Below are 21,486 nucleotides of genomic sequence, written 5' to 3' on the forward strand. Positions count from 1 at the left end.
TCTAGGTGTTAGTTTCTTAGGAGGGATTTCTGGGCTGAAAAGTTATGTATTTCTAATTTCATTAGTTATTTCTAGGTTGCTTTCCAAAGGAGGGAAAGTCATATTTAAACCACAATAGGCAAGGATACACTTCCCCAAGAGCTGTGTTAGTATCAGGAGAAAACTTGGCCAGTTTCATGGGTAAGGAAAGGAGAAGGCTTTTATTTGATGGTTCCTTCCAGTGGTAGAGTCTGTTGATGATTGGATGCCTCCCAGACCTCCAAGAAGGGTCTAGATTGTTCAAAGACTGACCAACATTCTGTTTAGTATCTTCTCCCTGCTTTTGAACTCCCCGCTCTCCATAACATATTAACCATTACCCTGACCGTGATTCTTAGGAGATTGTATAACATTCTAAAAGTTGGAAATATCACACACCCATTCTCACTTCTCTTGCAAGATTGAAAACACCTTTAACACTGAGCCCACACTGGGGATGGGCCACTCAGTTGAGATGGCTATGTGCCATCCCGTTCACCATATTCCTCACCACCCCTCTTGCCTCTCTATGGACTCCATGATAACTGCTATCCTTCAGGGTGTTTTCCCCTTTTATTTTTAGAAGTTCATTTTATTCATTTTATACCTGCCAGTCCCTTTAGGCAATGAGTTGGTGACTCCTGCTTGAAAATGAAGCAAAATGACAAATCCTTCAAGCAGAAGTGGAGAGACTCAAGAGGAGGATTGGGGGAATTTCAGGCAATCCCCCACATTTTAGCATGAAATCCACCTTCCTTTGAGAAGTTCCTCACTTTTATCTCACTTCTGTCACCATATACAAGAGAATGATTCGTGTGAGTAAAACACAAACTCATCTGAGGAGACATGACCTGAATAGAGTTTTTAGGGAAAGAAACCTGAGTGCGGTTGTTCTCAACGGAGTTGTCTGTCAAAAATCAATTTGGGGAGATTATGTCAAATGTGGGTACCTGGGCCTTACCCTCAAAGACTTTTATTCAAGTAGATCTGGGTTGGAGCTTGGGTTCCGCATTTTTTTTTTTTTTGGTTAAGTATTTTTTAAATCAAATTAAAATGTATTTAAATTCAATTAACATATGATATTAGTTTCAGAGGCAGAGTTCAGGGACCCTGCATTTTACTTTATCTTTTAAAAAAATTTGTGTATTTATTTGAGAGAGAGAGAGTGAGAGAGCGAGCTGGGGTAGGGATGGGGACGGAAGAGAGAATCCTGAGGCAGACTCCCTGCTGATCACAGAGCACCTTGTGGGATTCAGTCTCAGGACACTGAGATTAAAAACTGAGCTAAAATCAAGAGTTGGCCACTTACCCAACCGAGCCAGCCAGGTACCCCTTGGGCTCTGCATTTTAGACATGTTCTCCCAATTTTTCTGCTGCAGGGGATCTTAAGAACCACATGTTGTGAAGATAACATTTACCCAAGCAGTGTCATCCTGACTGCATGCCCACGGTCAACCAGACCCCACAACTGTAAGCCTAGACCCAATTACTTCCTAGAGGCCACCAATAGCCTTTCCAGCTAAGGGTGGCTTTGTGGGCATGGTTCTGGAGCCCCACTGTTACGGAATGTCTAAGATACTTACAGATCTGGGATGGGAGATGTATAAGGAGGCATCACACACAATGCCATATCCCACCAGCCGCTCTCCGGGAAAGAGGGAGCTGGTGCTCACGGGTGAGATCAAGACCTCGGTGGTCTCAGGGAAGACCCACTCCACAGTTACATCACTCAGGACTGGGGCCATGGCCTTCTTCAGAGATTTGATCATCTGTTGGGCGGGGTCAGAACACAGGTTGGGGGTATGTTGAGCAGGGACGTGCACAGAGGAGGAGTACAAAGACCATAGGGGTATGAGCATGAGGGGATGTGAGCAGAGAAGAAGACACACTAGGTCTTGGGATGGCTTGTCCAGCAGTGAACATGCCTCTGAGCTTTTTAGACTACTGGAATGTCAGAGTTGGAGCAGATCTTGTTTCTCTAAGCTTAGCATTTTATAAGGAGGAGATCTAAGACCTAAAGAAAGGTTGTGACTAGCATGGGACCCATAGAAAATTTGTGTCAAAGCATGGGACTAGATAGTGACCTTGAGCAAATTAATTTGCCTTGCTGTGCCTCTGTTTCTTTTTCTGGTAAAGTGAGTAATTTTCAACTCTCAGTGTAGTTGGGAGAATTAGCTGAGATACTGGATTTGAAGTCGCTACCTCATGATATGTGTTCAATATATGACAGCTGTGGTTAAGCATCACCTAGGCTGATTTCTTCAGATATACTGCAAAGTTGGGGGAAAATGATTTGGGAATTGTGAGAGCCATAAGGGTGCACTCCCACATCTCCTTGAGGAAGACTATGATCTTTTGCTGCAAGGAATGCAGTTAGGTGATAGTCTCTAGATGCAATGCCCCAGCGTTCAAGCCAAGACCACACCTCCCTGTGGAAACCTTCCCACAACAGCTGAGCTGCCCAGATACTGGTGCAGGCATTTCAGCCTGATTTGACTGCCTAATGGGTAATCTTTGCTCCCGAGGTCCCTGTTGGGTTGGCTGAGACCTTGCCAGACTTGCAGTGTGAAGCTCTCCCTGCTCAGTCCTGCTTCCCTCCTTTCCTTTCACAGGTATGCATGGGTATTATGGGCTGAAGAGTTCTCCTTCCTGCTTCTTCCTCTTTTTTCTTTCACAGATATTATCCCCCAGTGAACCTCTTGTAGTTATGAATTTCTTAAATCCTACTCTGTCTGAGGTTCTCTCGTTCCTGGAGGATCTGGACTGACCCAAGGATTTTCAAAGAGTTGGGTTATTTGTGCCAACTGTGCAGAAAATGGAGACGTGACTATAATTTCCTTGATTTCTGGGTCCTTAAATGCTTCTGAGCCACCATTTGTCATCATCAGGAATGTGGCCAGAAATGACCCCAAACACAACTCCATAACCACAGATGCAGTGACTCGGAAGCCCCAGTCCTGCCCAGCCGGTGGCTGGATCATGTGATCCAGTGGCTGGAGACCTGTGGCCATAGTGCCCTCTACTGACTCCAGTACAGTGATCCTGGGGACTATCTACTCTGTGGCCTCTACCTCTCTGATTGTCATTGGGGTGTATAGTGGCCTAGTGGGGAGCTCAGACTTGGGTGAAATGAAATCCCAGCCCCACCAATGAGTTGCTGTATGACCAGTCTTGGCCTCTGAAGTACTGCACCAGAACACACTGAGCTCCTTTTGCCTACCTTGGGTTGGAGCCGTTCCCCCTCGACCAGAAACTCAGCACTGCCCTTGGATACAGTTGCCAGCCCTCTCACCAGTCTGTGGCAGACGTTGGGTCCAATTCCAAAGCTATAGCACCTGGGAGAAGGGAAAGAAAGAGGCTGCTACTTCCCATCCTCTGTGTCCTCTTTGTCCCTTTGGTGGGGAAAGGGACAGAGCATGAGTGAGGAGAGCCATCTCAGAGCTGATCCTAGCATCAGGCAGAGAGTGAAAGAGAAGGCAGAGAGCCATCAGTGGGCACCAACATTCACAATAGCCCATTAAATCTCACCCCAGGACAGAGTCAAAGGAGCAGGAAGGACATCTTCCCCCCAGGCTCCCCTTTGGTTGCTATACACAGAGGTGAGGTGTTATCGCATCCCATCTGAACTCTTGAGGGAAAGAGGCAAACTTTGAAGTTAGTTACACCAACCACCCTGGAAACAAAGCATTGTAGGAACTGGAATTCTCTCCTTTCCTTCTGGCATCCTCCATGATGCCCCAGTTCTGGCACCCCCCAGCCCAGGACAGCCCAGGATAACCAAGACCTAGACCTTCAGCCTGTGCCCACCTGGTGGAGAAGGCATGGTTTCGCAGCAGTTCTAGCACCTTGCCGGTGTTGTTGACGGCACCATCGGTGATCAGGAAAAGAAGCCGTGGGTGGCCTCGGCGCACTGGCTGACGGATGATCCATTTGAGCGGAGAAAGGATGTTGGTGCCCCCCATGTCAGCACGCATTCTCTGGATGTTATCACAGGCCATGGCCACGCTCTCCTGCAGGGAAGGGCCATGGACAGGGAAGATAGTCCCCAGGATCACCATATGACACCGAGACTGTAAGTCCTTGGAGGACAAGTACTTTGTTTCCCTAGATCTTAGCCGGGTTTCACTGAATTGACTCATGTTCCCGATTTCATCTCTGTCCCATGCACAGGAAGAATGATGGCCACTCATTGGGTGTGATTCTGCCCAGTAACACCCCCCATGAATGCCCTAAGTGCTGTTGTCCGTGGTTTGTTAACTTACTACTGTCCTTTCTTTGTTCCTCATTAAAAATATAAACACCCGCAGAAAAGGTAGAATGGCAAGCCCCGACTGCTCAGCACAAATGAGGTGTCCTTTTCTGATGAGCGAGGCAGGAGGTCTGTAGTGGTAAGACCATTACACTAGAAATCTTAAGACTCAAATTCTAGCCCTGCCTGTGGTGCTAAATCCCTATAGTACTTTGAAGAAACCATGCGCCCAATGTGGGCTTCAGATTCCCTTCCTCCTGGATCAGCATTGCGGAACCCAACTGTCCAAGGACTCCTGGCACCAGACGGATATCAGATGTTCTGCTCCTGAGTCATGAAGATGCTCTTCCAACATCTATGCTTATGTTAATGGCATGTATCAAAAGTCTTGAAATGGATATTTATCTTCTGAGCCAATAAGACTAAGGATTTATCCCAAGGGAATCATTAAGGATGGGTGTGGAGTCTTCGCTACAAAGATGACTGAATAGAAAAATATGGAAGCAACTGGCAAGCTCAAGTAGGGATTTAATTCAATAGGTTCCAATTTATCTGTGTAGTGAAATACTAGGCAGTCACTGAAGTTATTGTGTAGATTAATATTACTTAGATAGAAATATGCTTATGATAGACTGTTGTGTTGGAAGGTTACAGAATGGTATGGCATATCTAATACTGTCTTTATTAAAAATGGGGGCGCCTGGGTGGCTCAGTGGGTTAAAGCCTCTGCTTTGGCTCAGGTCATGATCCCAAGGTCCTGGGATCAAGCCCCGCATTGGGCTCTCTGCTCAGCAGGGAGCCTGCTTCCCCCTCTCTCTCTGCCTGCCTCTCTGCCTGCTTGTGATCTCTGTCTGTCAAATTGATAAATAAAAATCCTTAAAAAAATAAATAAAAAAATAAAAATGTGTGTAAACACATAGAACAAGGTCTGGAGGGATTTATACTGAGCTCTTAATGGTGGGCTTTCCTTTTTTTTTTCTCTGATGGGATCATGGGAGACCTTTTAATTTTTCTTTTTGATTATCTGGTTTTAAAAATTGTGGGATAATCAATATATATTATTTTTGTATTTTAAAAACCTATAAAATTATTTTTCACGGAAACATGTTCTTCCTTTCTCCCTCCCCTCCCTTACGTTCTTTCTTCCTGTTCCTAGACCTGGACAGAATATGCTCCAGTTTTGAATGTACTGCTAGGGCCCCCGTCCTCTTGTTCTAAATTGTCATTTGAGACTTGTGAGTTCTATTCTTAGCCCCCCTCCCCACCCATTCACTCCTTAACCCCTTACCACTCGCTCCTTTAGCTCAAACTTGCATGAGTCTGTCGTTCTCTTGAAACAGAAGCAGGTATATCCTGCTTCTCTACCCTACATATCCCCTCTCTACCCCTTCCCTGTGCCTCTCTACCCCTTCCCTATGCCTTCTCGCTGAGCACACCCATAATTTTCCCCAAATGGTCCTTATTATAAAGAGGAGGGATGTCAGAAGATGAGCTGTCAGCTAATGGCCTACCCAGAGAGAACCTCTTGCGTTCTCTGCCATGGGCATCACTGAGTTTCTACAAGGCAAGGAGTGGGGCGACAGCTGAGGCAGCCCTCAGTGCTACCCACGCTTTCTTTTTCTTCTTTCCCTCTGCTCCTCACCACCCACCCATTCTGGACCCAGCCCTGCCCTGGCCTTACCTCACTGTAGGTCTGACTGGAAGGGAAGAGAGTCTTAAATGTGGATCCAAACCCAATGACATTGAAGAGGCAGGCTGGCATGAGGCTCTTAAGAGCTACCAGCATGGCATCCTGGCAGGCAAGAAAGGGATTTTCAGAGTTTGGGAAGGAGTTACTGGTTTTGCCACTACCCAGCAGCTAGAAGCAGCCTCCACATGGGCTTCCCCCCTCTGCCCACACCCAACAGTGCCTTCGCCCTCACATCAAGAAATTTGCTGACAGCAACCTGAGGCTGGACCAAAGCCATCATCATAAAACTTCTCATCCGTGTGGCAAGTCTGACTTCTCAAAGCCCTTCTATTATGCTTGCCAGTTCCATTTCACCTCCTGCTGACCCTGAGAGGTAGGGAGAGCAGGGAGCACCCACTTTCTTCTGCAAAAACGAAATCGACATCCAAGGGGGGCACGTGGCTGGGTCCGGGGCACATCGTGGATGGAACAGGCTTTCGTCCAGGCCCTTCTGCATCCGACGTGCCCTACCTATGGCTAACGCTCCAGTTAACAAGTCTCTCAGGGGCAGTCTCTCCAGCTCGTATTTGTTAAACACCTGGGAGACAGTTTGCATGCTTTACTTCATGTCATCCTCACTGTGAGCCTTGAGGAAGGCACAATGTCATCCCCATTTTATACAAGAGGAAACTGAGCCACAGAGAGGTGGGATGACTCATTCGTGCACATTTTGAGAGTAGCAGAGCCAGCGCTCTAACACGGGTCACCGTGCTCCAGAGTCTGGGAACATTACAGGGTGCTAACCGGCTTAACTCCGCAACACCAAGAGCCCTTGATGAGGTCTGTCGAAATAAATAACTACAAAGAGGAAAGGTGGGGGAGATGGCAGGAGGGATGAAGATGATGATGGTGGTGGTGACGATGACAGCGGCAGAGCGCAACAATAAATATCAAGCTGTTACTCTGTGCCAAGCCCCGTGTTAAGCCCTTTCCATTAATTATCTCCTTTTACCTCTGTAACATTTATTACAGCACAGTGGAGAAGAAGATACATTTTGAAGTTAGACATCTGTGGTTTTAAATCTCACTTATACCATTACTAACTTGACCTTGGACTCATTAGGTCACTCCTCAGAGCCTCAGTTTGGCACCTAGTAAATGTTCAGTAAATGGTTATGATCACCAACCCCATGAGAAACATTAATAGCAACACCTGTGTTCTACAGAAAAGGAAACTGAGTCTCAGAGAGTTAAGAAGTTGCACTGAATCACAAAACCAAAGAACAGGACAGCTTTTAAACCATAGCTCCAGGCAGGCACCTGGATGGCTCCGTAGGGTTAAGCCTCTGCCTTTGGCTCAGGTCATCATCTCAGGGTCCTGGGATCGAGCCCCGCATTGGGTTCTCTGCTCATCAGGGAGTCTTCTTCCCTCTCCCTCTCTCTGCCTGCCTCTCTGCCTACTTGTAATCTCTTTCTCTCGTTAAATAAAAAAAAAATCTTTAAAAAACCAAACAGGCAAACAAAGAACATAGCTCCGAAATCATCATTCACGTTGGCTCTCTGCCATGACACAGAGCTTGGGAAGGGTGGGGGGGGGGGGGCTCTCCCTCATCCCAAGTAGTTTATTGATGGTACCCCAGGGACCTCAGCATGGCTTCCGAGAGACAAACTGTTTGTGTTCCAGAATCTAGAAGGAAGCAGCGGCAACTGGATCTTGGCCACTTCCATAGCATATAGCCTTGCAGGCTGCATAGACCTGCAGCCCCTCTCCCATCCCCCTCTGTAAATATCAAACATTAACATCAATGTTCCCTCAACTCTTTTTGTTGCCTGTGTCAGTACATTTTGTTCTCTACAAAAGAGGTCAATATCTGCTTATTTTTTTCATTAGGCACTAATGTATATTCCTGCTAGCGGGAGACTGCTGATCCCTACAGATTGTCTCCGCTCACACCTACTAGAATTTTGAAAGCCATGTTTTTGGCAGCCAGTGGCAGCTGGAGAATGAGACCAGCTGCAGGAGATTAAATTGGCTGAACTTTCCCCCTTGGTGTGGCTGTTCAGATTTCTGTTCTCTCCTATCTTCCTAAGCCTAGTTTTTCCTTTTTTTTTTTTTTAAAGATTTTATTTATTTACTTGACAGAGATCACAAGTAGGCAGAGAGGCAGGCAGGCAGAGAGAGAGAGGAGGAAGCAGGCTCCCCGCTGAGCAGAGAGCCCGATGTGGGGCTCGATCCCAGGACCCTGGGAACATGACCTGAGCCGAAGGCAGAGGCTTTAACCCACTGAGCCACCCAGGTGCCCCTAAGCCTAGTTTTTCCTTAGTCTACCGGATGGCCACAATTAATGACCCAAGCAACACACCTATGGCCTCATTGCCAGTGGGGAAAGGAATGTGTGTCCTAGGTAATTTCTGCACCTTTCTCTAAAAGGGGGCATGTGTAGCAGAATGTGTTGTGCCAGAGCAAAGCCATCCATGAAGGGATGACCTTGAGCTCAGTGAGCTGAACTGGACAAGAGAGCAGGAGAGACTCCAAAAGGGAAAGGGACTGAGAGGAGAGCCAGAGGAAGTTATTGTCTGAAAATTCTGGAAGGTAAAGTTGGAAAGGTCTTTAGTTCAGGAAATGGATTTCCATTCATAAACTAACTCCATTTAATGGCAGTAACAGCCTGGAACCCAGAGATGACAAGGATAAAGAGAATGAGTCCAGGCTCAGCATGAGAAAAAAATGCCATGGTCAATTATTGATGTCTGTCTGGCCTTGGGAGAGGGGAATAAAGGGACATGTGACATATGTTTGCCCTCCCTGAATTAATCTCTCCTTCTCATTCTACAGAAAGGATAACTGAATCCCAGAGTTGAGAATCAACTTGTCCAAAGCCGCATAACAAATCAGTGGCAGAATGATTCCCAAACCCAGACATTGCTCTTTCTACTAAGCCATGTGGGAGAAATGACATAATCAGAGAAGAGAGGTTTTCTCCGTAGAGGAGTATTGTCATTCCCCATCAGCAGGGTAAGGAAAATGAGCACTGATCCAAGATAGGGCAAGCTTTGATTTCCTCATTAGCCCTGTGATGCTGGGGAAAACAGGCTCTTGGGGACTCAGTTTCCTTACCTGGAAAGTGGCAGGAAAAATAGCTTAAATGCTCTCCAAGAGACATCATAAGATACCATGATACTTGAGAGCAACTGAAGAGCTATCTTACAAACTGATAACAGCTGTGGAAAGAAATACACATGGCCACACAGGCCTGGAGTGTGTCTCAGCAGGACTATGGACAGCTCCCCAGTCTAATTCTTGTCTTCGAAGGACGGTAGAGGCCAGTCTAGCACTTCAGTGTCACGAGGCTTCAAATGGAGAAATTTGGTCTCATACATGATTGCTCAGTCATACTTCAAGACTAAACCCAGTCATAGCAAGCCCGAGGAGATGGCGGATATCACAGATCCCACCCATCCCCTTCCTTCCTTGCCAGTCCTATTGCCCTGGAAACAAGAGTTTGCTCCAGGGACAAACTAGAGGGATGAAATTTCAGGTGATGGCAGACCCTTCTCTTCTTGTTCCCGCATCCTTCATTTCCTTGAACGATGGGCCTGTACCCAGTTTAATAAACAGCAACTGGGGGCTTTTTATGCATAAGTACAGAGCCAGGCTCCATAGGGAGAGAGAGATGAAAAAGATCTGGTCCTTTCCCTTAATGAGTTCATAACTCCAGAGGAGGAGACACACATCTACACAACCAAACAGGCAAAGAAGAGCTAGATAATGCCATAATCGAGGCAAATAATCTCCTGAGGGAGATGAAACACTTGGGGGTACACGGGGAGGAAGGTTTATCCCTCTTCTGAACTTCCCACTGCAATGAGGCCATGCTCCCAGCTATGGCTGGTTAGCAGGGCTGCCCTCGCACTTGACTGTGAACTCCTGGAGGGCAGGAACTATGTTTACAACCTGCTGTCTTTCCAGTCGGCCAACCACGGTGCTTGAGAAAAATAAAGAATGAACTAAATATTTTCTACTGGATTATACACACTCCTCAAGGCCATGTGCAATGGATCTCTGATGTCAAGTGGTAGGAATTTGACAGACAAGAGTTTGATCTTAGACCACACCGGCTGTGCGACCTTGGGGAGGTTACTGAAATTTTTAGGATTGGCTTTCTCATGTGGAAAATGGTGACAATAGTGCCAACCTCGAAGGATTACTGTCCAGCTTAAACATCAAGCTGTGCATTAAATACCTAGGGTCGTATCTGATACATAGTAAGCGTCAGCAAATGTTGGTTCCTTCCCCTCTTTTCTGGGCCCCTCTCCTCCCAGGACCTGGTGAGGTGTTTCAGCCAAAGCACGCACTCAACAAAGGTTTGTGGGGTGCCAAGAAGAGGTCTAGATGACTTTCTCTCTTGGACAATAGTTCTACCTCCGTTCATACCACTTCAAAGTTTTATTTTGGGAATAGTTGAGTTTGGGTGTCTCTGGTTAAGTTGTTCCGTATAGTCATTGAGGAAAGTAGTTCAGGTGTGGAAGGAGGGCTGCTTGGAGCACAAGAGTACTGAGGAAGCTGGTTTGGGGGAGCACAGCTGATTTAGTCTGGAACCCTAAGTCCCCGGGGGCAAGGGTTCTCTTATAGTACCTTGACACGGTGGATGTTGGTCCCACTCATGCTGCCGCTCCTGTCAATGAGGAAGATAAACTCTCCATGGGTCTTTCTCAGGTTCGGCTGGACTGACTGAAGGTCAGGGCAGAAGTTGAGCATGATGACGGAGTGGTGGGGAATGTCCTTGTGGAGGCGTTTCCGGATGATTTCTGTCTGGAGGAGAAAGGAAAGCTCTCTCACTTGTGCATCCCAGGGGTCCAGAGCCACTCTTGGGGGTCCCCCCACTACTCACCAAGCTTTGTCAAGACCCCACTCATGCTCTGTAGAGAGAGCCCAGGTCGACTGCACCTGGCTCTTCCGTGTGCTAGACTTTCCCAGTTGCTTGGACTTTGGAGGCCGAAAGACCAGCTCTCACCATCCAGCTGTGTGATCTTGGGCAAGTCCCTCCTCTGGGTCTGTTTCTTCATTTATAAAATGGGGCAAATGACATCCCCTTCTCAGGGAGGTTAGAAGATGACCCTGAGCAGGAAGTCCCTGCACAGGTGCAGGCTGGAAAGCATCTTTCTGTCTTTTGCTCCCAGTGTCTAAGCCGCTGGCCTGCTGCTGCTGAATGTTGTTTCCGGATGCACCCATTCTCATTTCCTCGCCCTGCCCCTCTCTTCCCCTCTCCACCCCGATTTCTTCTCTCTGTCTCTGACTGTGCCTGGGTACCAGCTTCTCTGTGTCTGTTTCTCTGTTTTTATGGGAGTCCCTTCCTCAACTCAATCGATGACATCATCACACATACAGGTGTTCAAACCCAAGACCTAGGGGTTGTCCTTGGTTCCTCTCTGTCCCCACCCCATACATCCACCGTTCAGCAAAGGACTGTTAGTTCTGCAGCTAAGATGCATTCTGAACGTGTCTTCTGCTCTGTTTCCACTGCCACCACCCCAGTGCGGGACAGTACCATTTCTTGTCTGGGGCCTGAGTGTCCTCTTTCCATCACTTTAATCTCCCTCTGGTCCATCCTTTTTTTTTTTTTTTTTTAAATTTCATTTATTTAAGAGAGAGGAGGGGGAGAGAGAGGGAGAGCATGAGCAGGGAGAGGGGCAGAGGCAGAGGGACAAGCAGGTTCTCTGCTGAGCAGGCAGCCAGAGGCAGAGACGGATCCCAGGACACAAGATCATGACCTGAGCTGAAGTCAGATGCTTAACTGGCTGAGCCACCCAGATGTCCTTTCCTATGGTCCCTTCCACATAGAGCAGGAAGCGTGATCATCCCTGTCATCCCATTGTTTAAACAATAGCTTCCCCTCATACTTTGGATCATGGGTATGAGGCCCCCAAATGCCTATCCCCTGGCTACCTGTCCACCCCATCTTTGCCCACTCTGTGCATCATTTCAACAACTCCGACCACCTGTTTCCCGAACATGTCACCATTGTCCTGCTTCCAGTTCTGTGCATGGCTTCCCGTTCCTCACCACTCACCAGGTCTCATTCTCAGACAGACTTTCTCTAAACCCTGGGCTTAGAGCACCCACACTTATCACTCATTAGTGTATCATCCTGCTTTGTTTCCTTCATGGACCCCAGCCCTCTTCACACTCATCTTGCTCATTCATTTACTTCTTGTCTGTGCTAGAATGCAAGCTTCATGAGAAAAAGGACATGTCATTTTTAGTGCTGTCTCCCCAGTGCCTAGAACAGAGACTGATATCTATGGGGGACCTAGTATTTGTTGAAAGAATAAATGAGAGGCTGAATCTGTGTGGGTCTTTTTATCTGCCACTGACCTATGTGTGCATCTCTGGGGTTCCTGCCCCCTTGCCTAGTCTCTCTGTTGTCTCTACTTTTCTCTGCTTCTGTCTGCATCTCTGTCTCTTGTACATGGTGTCTTCCTCTGTGTCATTTGCCCCCTCTTCCTAATTGCTGTTCACGCTCCGGATGCTTGCCTCCTTCCTTGGTGAGGGATTGTGCTCTCCCTCCCACGTGGAGCTCTCTTGCCAAAGGCCACTGCCCAGCCGGGCTTTCTGGAAGACAGAGCCCAAGGCAGCAACAGCCCCATCTGCCTGTGCAAGAAGACTCTTCTGGGAACCTGATTTTGCCTCTCAGAGAGGTGGCGTGGGGGCCCGGCTCGGAATTCTCCAGTGTCTTCTCCAGCTGCCCTTATCCAATTACAATAAACTCATCACTTCTTAGCAGCTTTGAGTGATCACTATCGGTCCTGGAGCTCATGGGAATACAGGGTATTTGCATAACCAACCCGAAGTGGCAAATTCTCATTTGCCTCAGGTGTCCTAGAGCTGGCAGGTAGGGGAGACAGCTGGCAGGTAGGGGAGACAGCCCCAGTCTCCCAGTTGACTCATCTGGGTGAGAGGGTCCCTCTGGAAAGGCAGGTATATCCCTAAACATGGGATGATATGAGCTACTAACCCTTTATCTCTGCCATCCCTTCTATGCCCCACCAGGCCCCTCCAGTGGGATATCTAACAAGGGGGAAGACATGAGCAGGAAGCCATCTACACATTCCCATACCTCCTCCCCGCCCCCACCCCATGATCCTCTGCCACTCAGGGAAGGGCTCTTAAATCCAGCAAAGCTGCCCCCGCAGATGGACTCTAAGTCCTTAGCCTCATGTCACCGAAGCCAACTCCCGAGGGAATAGTCTCCCCTCTCCTCCCAGCTTACCAGTTCTTTTTGGGTGCTAAACCTCAGTGTTCTCATTTAAAAAGGGAAGACCAGAAAAAGAAGTATGGGATCGTTCTTAAACCTGCCTTGGTCTTCAGGGCCCATTTTGGTGTGTAGGGCCATGAGCAGGAAAGATTGCTGGTAGAGCTTACAGCCTGGGTCCCAGCCTCCTACCAGGCTTCCCCAGCCCCCCAGTCTGCTGAAGCCTCCTCGTACTGGCACTTCATACGGGAGGGGGCGGGCCGAGAAAGGGTCTTCATCAGGCTTTCTCCACTCTGCCTTTATTCTTTACATAATAGCAACAAGGATCTCAGAGACAGGATGAGCAAGAGACCCATTTAGCAGGTAGGGAAAGGGAGGGCCAGAGGTAAACACGGGGCTGGGAGGGCACCTGCCTATAGGGTCCTGGGAGCCACTTGGGGTGGATTAACATGGAGAAGACCAAGGTTGTTTCTGCCACCAGCCTAGAAATGCCACCTGGCTTAGGCCCCTTGGTGGTACCAGGAGCAAGTGGCCTGGCAGGAAGTGGGAGAGTAGCTGCCGCATTTGGATATCCACCTTCCCAGAGGTGCCCCAGCCCATGGAGGGAAACATGGACGAGGATCTGCCACCAGCTCGCTGTGAGAGTGACCAAGCAAGCCACCCCCTTCCCCTGCTCAGTATCCTCATCGGGGCAGTGATGACCCAGTTCCCAGTGTCACCCCACTTCTGCCACCACGGACGCGGCCCCAGCCACCCTCACCTGTCTCTCTGCCCTGCTGTCCTTCTTCATCCCTTTAATGAACTCCGTTCTTCCTTTCAAGTGCTGCTCAAACTCTCCCAGGGTCATGTCCCCTTTCTCCATCAGGACGTGTGGCATGTGGGGCTCTGCAGAGATGAGATCAACTCTTGGCGGTTGTCCGAATATGAGGGCAATACCAGGGACCTTGGTTTAAGAACAGGATCTTCACAGTGGGGAGGAATCCCGATTGGAAGAGGGGAATAGAATTCCTGACTGCCTGGAGCAGTGTAGGGCCATGGGAAGACTACTGAGCTGGCAGGTAGGAGAGCCTAGTGGTCTCGGATAACTCACTGACCCTCTCTGGGCCTCAGTTGGCCCATCTGTAAAATGGAAGACAGACCAGGCTCTGATCTTTTCAGATCCTGACATCTTAGGAATCCTTAAAGAGACAGAACAGTTCCTCCCTGAGTGTTCAGAGCTGGGAGGGTCCCCTTGAGCTTAGGATTTCAAAGGTCATCTGCTCAGCTACCCTGGAGGCAAAGTTCCCTAATGGGTGAATGAGATCCTAGGGCCTCTGGAGCTAGAATCTGGGCACTCAGTTCTGCCAGCTAGACTCATTTTCCAGGAGTCACTTAGTTGGTCTTCTCTTTCTGCCATATGCTCCTGCGCTCCCCCTGGTCTGGCCCACCAGACAAAGGGCCACCACTGTGTCTGCTCCCCATAGGATCAGCATCTCTTTCCTCCCATAGGCCACCCCCCCAACACCGGGGTCCGCCTGGTGCCCCCTACCGCTGGGATGGATGAGGATCTCCACGGGCCGGTCGAAGGTGTGCCTGTTGGCCAAGGTGATAATGATGCTCTTGGCCGATCGTGCAGACGGGGCGGCATCGGCTCGGATCTCGTGGGTGGGACTCTCCACCCCTGGGTGGCACAGAAATGTGGCAGAGGCTCAGCAGTCTTGGGAGAAATAGGGGCTCAGTGGGGGAACATGGAGACCCAGGTCAGCGATGAGGGACCCTCGACCTTCTGTGTAACCATGGACAGGCCTCCTCAATTCCCCCATTGACAAAATGGGAGCTTAGACGGATGGTGTCAATGGCCTTTCTTGCCCCAACCTCAGGACCCACTGGGGTCAAAGTGTTGCTTCCTCTTGGGGCACATAAAGAAAGAGCTCAACAGTCGATCGCTGGGCACCCTGTAAATGCCTTTTGTGTTGGACCATCATGCTGCTCTGGGAGAGCCCTCATTGACAAGAAACTATGTTCTTGTATCCCTTTAAATCCTTGAGTGGGTTGGGTGGGGAGCCATCAGAACAATGGTTCCCAACTCTGGCTGCATGTTAGAATCGCCCAGGAGCTCTGAAATATTCCAGTGTCCTGCACACACCTCTGACCACTGTCATCAGGAGCCCTGCGGTGGTGGTGGGGGTGCGGTGTCTGGGCGGCAGGATTTGAAAGCTCCCCAGGTGATTCGACCATGCAAGGTAAGAACCAGGGAGCACTGGGGGGCTGTGGCCTCTAGGGGAGGACCAAGAATGTCCATGCCCCCATGGACATCGCCTCACAGGAGCCACTGAAGTGGGCATGGGGACAGCCTTGAAACCTGCCTGGGGAGGGGCTCACCTTAGGGCCAGATGTCAGGAGGCAGGAAGTGGGGGGGGGTCTATAAGGCTCCATGAGCTTCAGGATGTCTTCCATCTGGACAGGACAGCTTCCCTGCCCTCCTCTTCCTCTCTATCCCTGGCAGGTTTTGGTCTGAAGCTCTCCCTACTCTGGGGCCTCAGGTCTCCTTTCTGGTCCCAATCCAGGTCTGGGCAGCTATGTCTCACCTGCGAGCAGGCATGGCCCACGGATCTCCAGCTGGAAGTTGAACTCATATTCCATGGGGTTGGACACGTTGGTATCCAGGAGAGTCGCCAGGCACAGTTTGCTCCAGGAGTCCAGGGAACGGGTGCCAAAGCAATGCTTGTCTTTCCTGGGAGAGGGGAGGGGAGAGGAGGAGGAGGAGGCAGGGGCCCAGTGGAAAGACAGAAGAAGATGGTGAGCCCCAGGCAGCCCTGATACCCCAGCAGCCCATCTCTCCAGGGGGCTGATATGCTTCCTCCCACCCTACACACTTACTCCTCCTCAAGGCCTGCCTCCAGGGAGAGGGGGGACTCAGACATAAGGCGCAGCTACCTACAGTGGTGAGCCAGACGCCAGGCCTGGTGCCCCTCAGCAGCGGCGCACATCGTTCTCACCAGTGCCCCTAGAAGAGGGATCAGAGTCCCCATCTTCCCATTTCCCACATGGGAAAATAGAGGCTCCACAAGATGCAGCAGCTAGCCTAAGTTCCTACAGCTAGGACTTGGCAGAGAGTGCGTTCTTGCTGGTCAGTCTGGCTACACAGTGAAGAGGTTAACACCGCACCACCCTGCTTCTTGGCTCCCTGCCCTATTCTGTGAGCTGGGAGTGCCTGCACGAGCCGCTTCTCCAAGCCTCAGTTTCTCATCCATGAAATGGGGATGATAATGAGGCGCCTTGAATGAGAGTTCAGGGAAGGGTCCCTGGCTGAAGCCTCAAGTTTCTGGGCTCTTTCTGGGTCATCTTCACCCTGTCTTGGACCCTGATCCATCCCCCACCCACCCGCAGGGCCACGCCCCCTAAGCTCTTTGCTCTGTATGCTTAATACTTGACAGAAAGGTCTCCTGGTGATGTCCCAGGATTGGGGCGGGGGAGGGGGCCATGAGGTTGTGTGTTTTCACTGGAAGAGAGCACACTGTGTGCTGAATCACATTCTATCACTTCCTTCGTCTCGCTCACTGCTGTGTTTCTGAGCTCCCTCTCTGTGGCTGTCTGCAAACCAGCCTTTGCCGGGACCGGGTATCTCTTAGGAGCATCTTATCTCCTACTTATTTCTTCCTGCCTCCCTGTCCCAACAGATAACACTGCCCAGAAGATCCTTATCTGCGTCCCTTTTTTGGACTTAGGAAAGAATTTCTCTGGGGCTCCCGGGTCAAAGGCTTGTGTGCCGCTGTCTTTGTAGCTGCTGGCGTGGGCAGAAAGCCTTCTGTGTTTGAGAGGCAGGGCCTACCAGAGCTGGGGACGTTCAAGACCTCGGTGGGTCCAGGAACACGAGGCCTGGGTGGCCCTGAGAAGCTTATTCCTGCCCCTCCCGGCTGACAGAGTGAAACAGATGCTCTTGGGAGAAGCCGGCATCAAATCCCCATGAACCTCGAAGTTGCTCAGAGTGACACAAATAAAAATAAGAATAATAGGTAATGGGGCGCCTGGGTGGCTCAGTCGTTAAGCATCTGCCTTCAGCTCAGGTCATGATCCCAGGGTTCTGGGATCCCGCATTGGGCTCCCTGCTTAGCGGGAAGCATGCTTCTCCCTCTCCCACTCCCCCTGTTTGTGTTCTAGCTCTAGCTGTCTCTCTCTCTCTGTCAAATAAATAAATGAAATCTTTAAAAAAAAGAAAGAAAGAAAAGTAGGTAATACCAAATGCTAGAGGAGGAAGAGAGGAGAGACTCTTCCTTCTACTGGTGGAAGTGGAAACTTCTCAGCCTAGAAAGCAATCTGGCAGTACACAGTGTGTCTTTGGTGTTTATGGTCTGATGCTGGCTTGCGCTGCCGGCTTCTCTGCTGTGCCGACAGGTGTCCTTACCCTAGGCTTCAAGATCCTATCATCGGACTCACCATCATCCCTCTGACTTCTTTCTTTTGTGTTCCCAAGCTGCTATAGCCATATTAGCCTTCTTGCTCCTCCTCCAACACACCATACCTATTACCGCCTCAGGGTCTTTGCACTTACCACTTGCTCTGCCCAGGATGTTCTTCCTCCAGCATATTTCCAGCCTCCCTTTCTTCAGATCAGGCTTCACATGTTGCCTTAGCCATCTATTTGAGCTAAAATAGCAACTAACCCCACTCTACTCTAACCTCCATGCTATGAAACATTTAGCATCATAGAACTCACCTAACATATTACATGTTGTGAGGTTATTTCTTTTGTCTATCCCCATGTCCCCCCTGTCCCCATCAGAATGCTGGCCCCATGAGAGCAGGGACCCTGTCTTTCAAGTTTACTGCTGTATTCCCAGCACCCAGAACCGTGCCTGGCACACAGTAGGTGCTTAATTACTGCCCAGGTCGTGACCGAGGAGTGCCCTCCAGGCTGAGTTCATGTGGGAAGCTGCTATAACCCTCCCCCCAACCCCAGCTTGGCCTGAGGCCAGCATTTTAATGGTGGTCTCCAGAACTTTGTTGACACTGTCTTCTGTGTCCCTGGCTGTCCCCAGAACCTCACGAGGGTGTGTATGAAACTTCTGGATACACCTGGCTCACCTTTCCAGTTTTCAGCTTGGCTCTCACTCACCCTCATTAGGGGTGGGGGGAGTTAGGTAATGTAACTGGCCATTAATTGTGAATGTTATTTTTCTGCCAAAGCGATGCAAAGACCCTCTGGAATAGATTTTTAAAATTCACACATGAATGACAAAATACAAGACACCTCCAAAGACATCTGAATGCAGCTGGTAAGGAGGGCGTCCTCTCCCTGCATGGGACACGCTCCCCCTCCTGAGTCCTCAGGTGGGGAAAAGGGACCCAATTTCAGCAGCAGGGGCTCTAGGCTGCAACCCAGAGAGAAACTGTCCTGCCCTGGGCCTGTAGTATTCCCAGCCCCACCTTGCTGAAACCCCCCCTTGTACTGGCTTTTCGTGGCTTTGGGAGAGATCTGAAGCTGGTCAGGGCCACAGGGTGTCTATAGCCCCATCTTCTGTCGCCCTGCTTCAGTTTCTCTCTGGAGTCCTGTTCCTTGCTCCCTCAAGGCCTTTGCCCCTGCTGTCCTTCTCTGTCGGAATATTCTTGTCTGTGCCTACCTCCCTGTCATGGCTCAGCTCCCAGCTAAAATATGACTCCCCAGAGAATCTAGTTGCCCCCCAGCATGGGTCCCTCTTTTATACCATCAGCCCAATGAACTTCTCCTTCATTGCACTTTTCACATCATTAATTATGCATGCAAGCACAGAAACAATTACCCACCTATCACTAGTGCTTTCTGTTGGATAATGATCTCTGCCACCCAGTTCCACATAGGAAGGAGCCACCATGGCTTGGTGCCCTCTGTATCCCTAATGCTCAGCTTGGTGTCTTGCACCTAGTAGGTGCTCAGAAAATAACTCTCGTGTGCATTATAAAATAAAGCCTGGATATTCTCATCCCAAGCTGCCCAAATACTAGAGTTTCTGTCCAATAGTGACGGGGGGGCATTTCAGGGAGATTCTTAAGTGTTCTAAAAGTGAGCGGAAGGGAGTAATTATGTGGATGGTGGTCACTTTAGCACTGAGCCTCGTCTTCTTCTGCCTATGTCTCCCACCCCTCACTCTCTTGCCTTCATCCAACTGACTCCCTGCGGCCACCCGAGGTTCTACCCCTGGTCCAGGCTAGGCTCCTTACCCTTGGGCCTGTTGGGTGGAGGGGCCGATGCTCTCCGTGCAGAACTGAGGCACGGTCGGGGCGCAGACAGCAGGCAGCAGGACCCGCACAGCCCCGCTGGGCAGTGTCGGGAGCTCTGAGGAGGTGCTGACAAAGACGGTGACATTCTCCATAGGGGCAATGGTCCCCAGGTTGACCACAAACAGATTCCGCTCCAAATCCTCATCCAAAGCCAGCTTCCCTGGTGTGCAGGAAGGAGGGATGACAGATATCGCCTCCTGCAGAGCGTTCCCTGAGCGACAGGCCTGGAGTCAGCAGTTCTGCATATGTTATCTCTGGTTTCCTGTAACTGTGGTAGGTTTGCGAGCCCCTTTTGCGGATGGGAAAACTGAGGCTTCACGTGGGGGTGCGACCTACCCAAGTTATTCAGTGAATAACTTACTCATTGAACCGGGATCTGAACCCACAGGGGTCTGAGGCCAGGCCCCGTGTACTTTCTGCTGGGAGTGGGAGGCTGGGACCCACAAAACCCCGACAGAAGTCACATCCCCATCCCCGGACTCTGCTTCCCCTCACAGAATCACATTTAAGCACCCTCCCAGCGTTGAGGCAAGTGCGTTTGTTCATTTCTCTCCTGTTGTCCGAGAGGCCCTTTACCTCACCCCCACTTAGCTGGCATCGCTCAGCCACCAAGCCCTCCATGGAAACCTCCCTGGTCCCCACCTGGCCCTTCTCTCCCTCCTTTGACATTATCCAGACCCCTTCCTCCAGAGCCACTCCCACCTCCCACCTGCTGTTGTGGTTACCCCCGAGCCTGTCCTTGCTCTTTTCCAGCCCATGAGCAGCCAGAACAACCTGCAGGCAACTTGGTATCTTACACACGCTACTTGCTCATTAAAAGATTCTTGAATGTCTTAACGATCAGGCGAACTAACCCCATTTGATCACACATCCAATGGTAAGAATCTCTAACATCTAAATTCAAATCCTGCCTGTCACTAACACGCTGTGTGAACTTGGGCCGGTCACTCTCCCTCTCTGTGCCTCGGCACCTTCAATAGCGGGCCCAGTAGCCATGGTATCAGAGACTGTCATCTCTGCAACCATGGCTCTGTTGAGCTTTGGGTGGATACAATTACTAGTTCAATTTTACAGATGAAGCTTAATTTTTTATTTAAGCTTATACCGTTTGCAAAAGATAGGATGGGGAGTCAAGCACTGGTGTGATTCATTCCACAGCCTCCAAGCTTAATGGACTTGCTACCTATAGAGATAAAGGCCACAACTCATGGGGTTGTTGTCTTTGAACTTCATGATGCTTTTGAGGTGAGAGCAGGAACGAGGTTCAGAGAAGTTAAATGATTGGCCTGAGATCACACAGCATTCCTGACTCCCAGTTTAGTGCTCTCTCTACCTTATCCCAATGTTGTCCTTTCAGTCTGCTTGAGACCCTAGCCAGGCCCGGGGCCCCTGCCACCGCCCTTCTCTCTTCCTCACCTGTGACAGAGGTGGCTCGGACACGGGTGCCCTCAAAATGGGCATTATCTATCTTGGCTTTGTCCTTGATCTGTACTGTCACGACCCGGTCGGCAATGACCGCCTCAAAGCCGATCACCGTGGTGTATTCATCCAGTGGGTACACGAAGAGGCCTGCAGGGGAAGGGCCGGCATCATGGGGGGCTCCAGCTGCACCCCGCACACTCCACCCCTGGGAGGGAAGCCAAGTATTTGACCTGCCAGATCGATGGACGGGACTCACTGCCATTTAAAAGACAGTGGGGGACCCCGGCTGGGACCTCATGGCTCTGGGGCAGTTCATGTAAGTGCACCAGAGGCCCTCTGGGAGCAGTGGGGGCAGGGCTGGCAAAGGGACAGCTGGTCGTCTGACCTGGCCAGCTCTCACTGTGCAGGCCTTTGAGACTCAAGTGGCCAGGGTGTCTGAGTTTTCAAGAGACAAGAGAAATCTGGGTTTTTATGTGACTTTTTTTGTGTGCCAAGGAGCTGGGGCATTGGAGGAGACAGATGAAGGCTCTAATCCAGTCCCTGCCTCCCCTCCTGGCCTGGTGACCTTGCATAAGACACGGGGCTTCTTGAAGCCTTACAGCCCCATCTGTACAATGAGGCCAAGAGAGCCAAATTCA

General features: G+C 50.1%; 1 protein-coding gene across 4 annotated transcripts in view; it reads right to left on the reverse strand.

Moving 5' to 3' along the window:
- Positions 1–21,486, reverse strand: part of VWA5B1 (von Willebrand factor A domain containing 5B1) — a 56,773-nt gene that overhangs the window by 17,210 nt on the left and 18,077 nt on the right. For 3 of the 4 annotated variants that reach the window (XM_047728684.1, XM_047728685.1, XM_047728683.1), the window contains exons 3-12: positions 20,843–20,995; positions 19,367–19,637; positions 15,757–15,902; positions 14,718–14,849; positions 13,950–14,074; positions 10,573–10,749; positions 5,949–6,059; positions 3,826–4,028; positions 3,239–3,353; positions 1,602–1,787 (exon numbers count right to left, since the gene is read on the reverse strand). In XM_047728684.1, coding sequence (XP_047584640.1) covers positions 1,602–1,787; positions 3,239–3,353; positions 3,826–4,028; positions 5,949–6,059; positions 10,573–10,749; positions 13,950–14,074; positions 14,718–14,849; positions 15,757–15,902; positions 19,367–19,637; positions 20,843–20,995 — 1,619 coding nt within the window. The remainder of the gene's footprint in view (positions 1–1,601; positions 1,788–3,238; positions 3,354–3,825; positions 4,029–5,948; positions 6,060–10,572; positions 10,750–13,949; positions 14,075–14,717; positions 14,850–15,756; positions 15,903–19,366; positions 19,638–20,842; positions 20,996–21,486) is intronic. The other variant, XM_047728686.1, reaches the window with a different exon arrangement.

The sequence above is a fragment of the Lutra lutra genome, chromosome 4 (genome assembly GCF_902655055.1).
Source record: "Lutra lutra chromosome 4, mLutLut1.2, whole genome shotgun sequence".
Classification (NCBI taxonomy): Eukaryota; Metazoa; Chordata; class Mammalia; order Carnivora; family Mustelidae; genus Lutra; species Lutra lutra.